Genomic DNA, 791 nt, shown 5'->3' on the forward strand with positions numbered 1-791 from the left:
GGCAGGTGACATAAACACGGAAGACGTACGGTTTTCTAGGGCTGGCTTCAGAGAGGAATCAAGGCGGCTCCTAGACCACAGGAGAAAGAGCCCCTGGTGGAAGCTGAAGCTGCTGTATGAGACACTCGGGAGCTCTGAGAGCCCCAAAGTCAGGCAGGTGACATAAACACGGAAGCAGTACGGTTATCTAGGGCTGGTGACAGAGAGCAGTCAAGGCCTGCTCCCCTGCCTGGTGACCGCGGAGCCAGCTTACCTGTTCAGATTGTCGATGAGGTCCCGCACGTCGCCAGGCAGAATGACCCGGTGCTCCCCCATGTCCCGGTAATTCCCCAGCACGCACACTGGGACGTGGGTCGGCACTTTAGGAAGCTCCCTCAGAATATAATTAAATGTCCTTCACCACAGGAGAGAGAGAGAGAGAGAGACAGACACATTAGTGGGAAACACCGTTCTGTGAGCGGCTTCATGGACAAGTCACAGCAAACACCCCTAGTAAGCATTTTTGCCCCAAATCCTTCTAAGACTGCGGCTTCTTCGCTTCCTTCAGAGAAATGCATTAACTGTAAATACATTTGTATCATTCTTAAAATCAGCTCGACAAGTTCAATAATCCACATCCAGCAGCAACCTGGTGTCTCCTGCAGCAGCAGCTCCCTCGGTCCTACAAAATGTGTGGGGTCAGCAGGAGAACAGCGCTCCCTCCCCTCGGCTGCCAGCGGGCCCACCGGCCCACGCCAAACCAGCTTAAACACAAAGCAGGGGCCCCCCTCACCTCCTCTTCCCACTCTGGC

The 791-nt window shown here is 54.6% G+C and overlaps 1 protein-coding gene across 1 annotated transcript in view; it reads right to left on the reverse strand.

Moving 5' to 3' along the window:
• Nucleotides 1-210: 210 nt before the first annotated feature.
• Nucleotides 211-791, reverse strand: part of RABL6 (RAB, member RAS oncogene family-like 6) — a 19,445-nt gene continuing 18,864 nt past the window's right edge. The window contains 1 exon segment of the mRNA XM_010132870.1: nucleotides 211-394. Coding sequence (XP_010131172.1) covers nucleotides 211-394 — 184 coding nt within the window.

Source organism: Buceros rhinoceros, unplaced genomic scaffold (genome assembly GCF_000710305.1).
Source record: "Buceros rhinoceros silvestris isolate BGI_N320 unplaced genomic scaffold, ASM71030v1 scaffold13403, whole genome shotgun sequence".
Classification (NCBI taxonomy): domain Eukaryota; kingdom Metazoa; phylum Chordata; class Aves; order Bucerotiformes; family Bucerotidae; genus Buceros; species Buceros rhinoceros.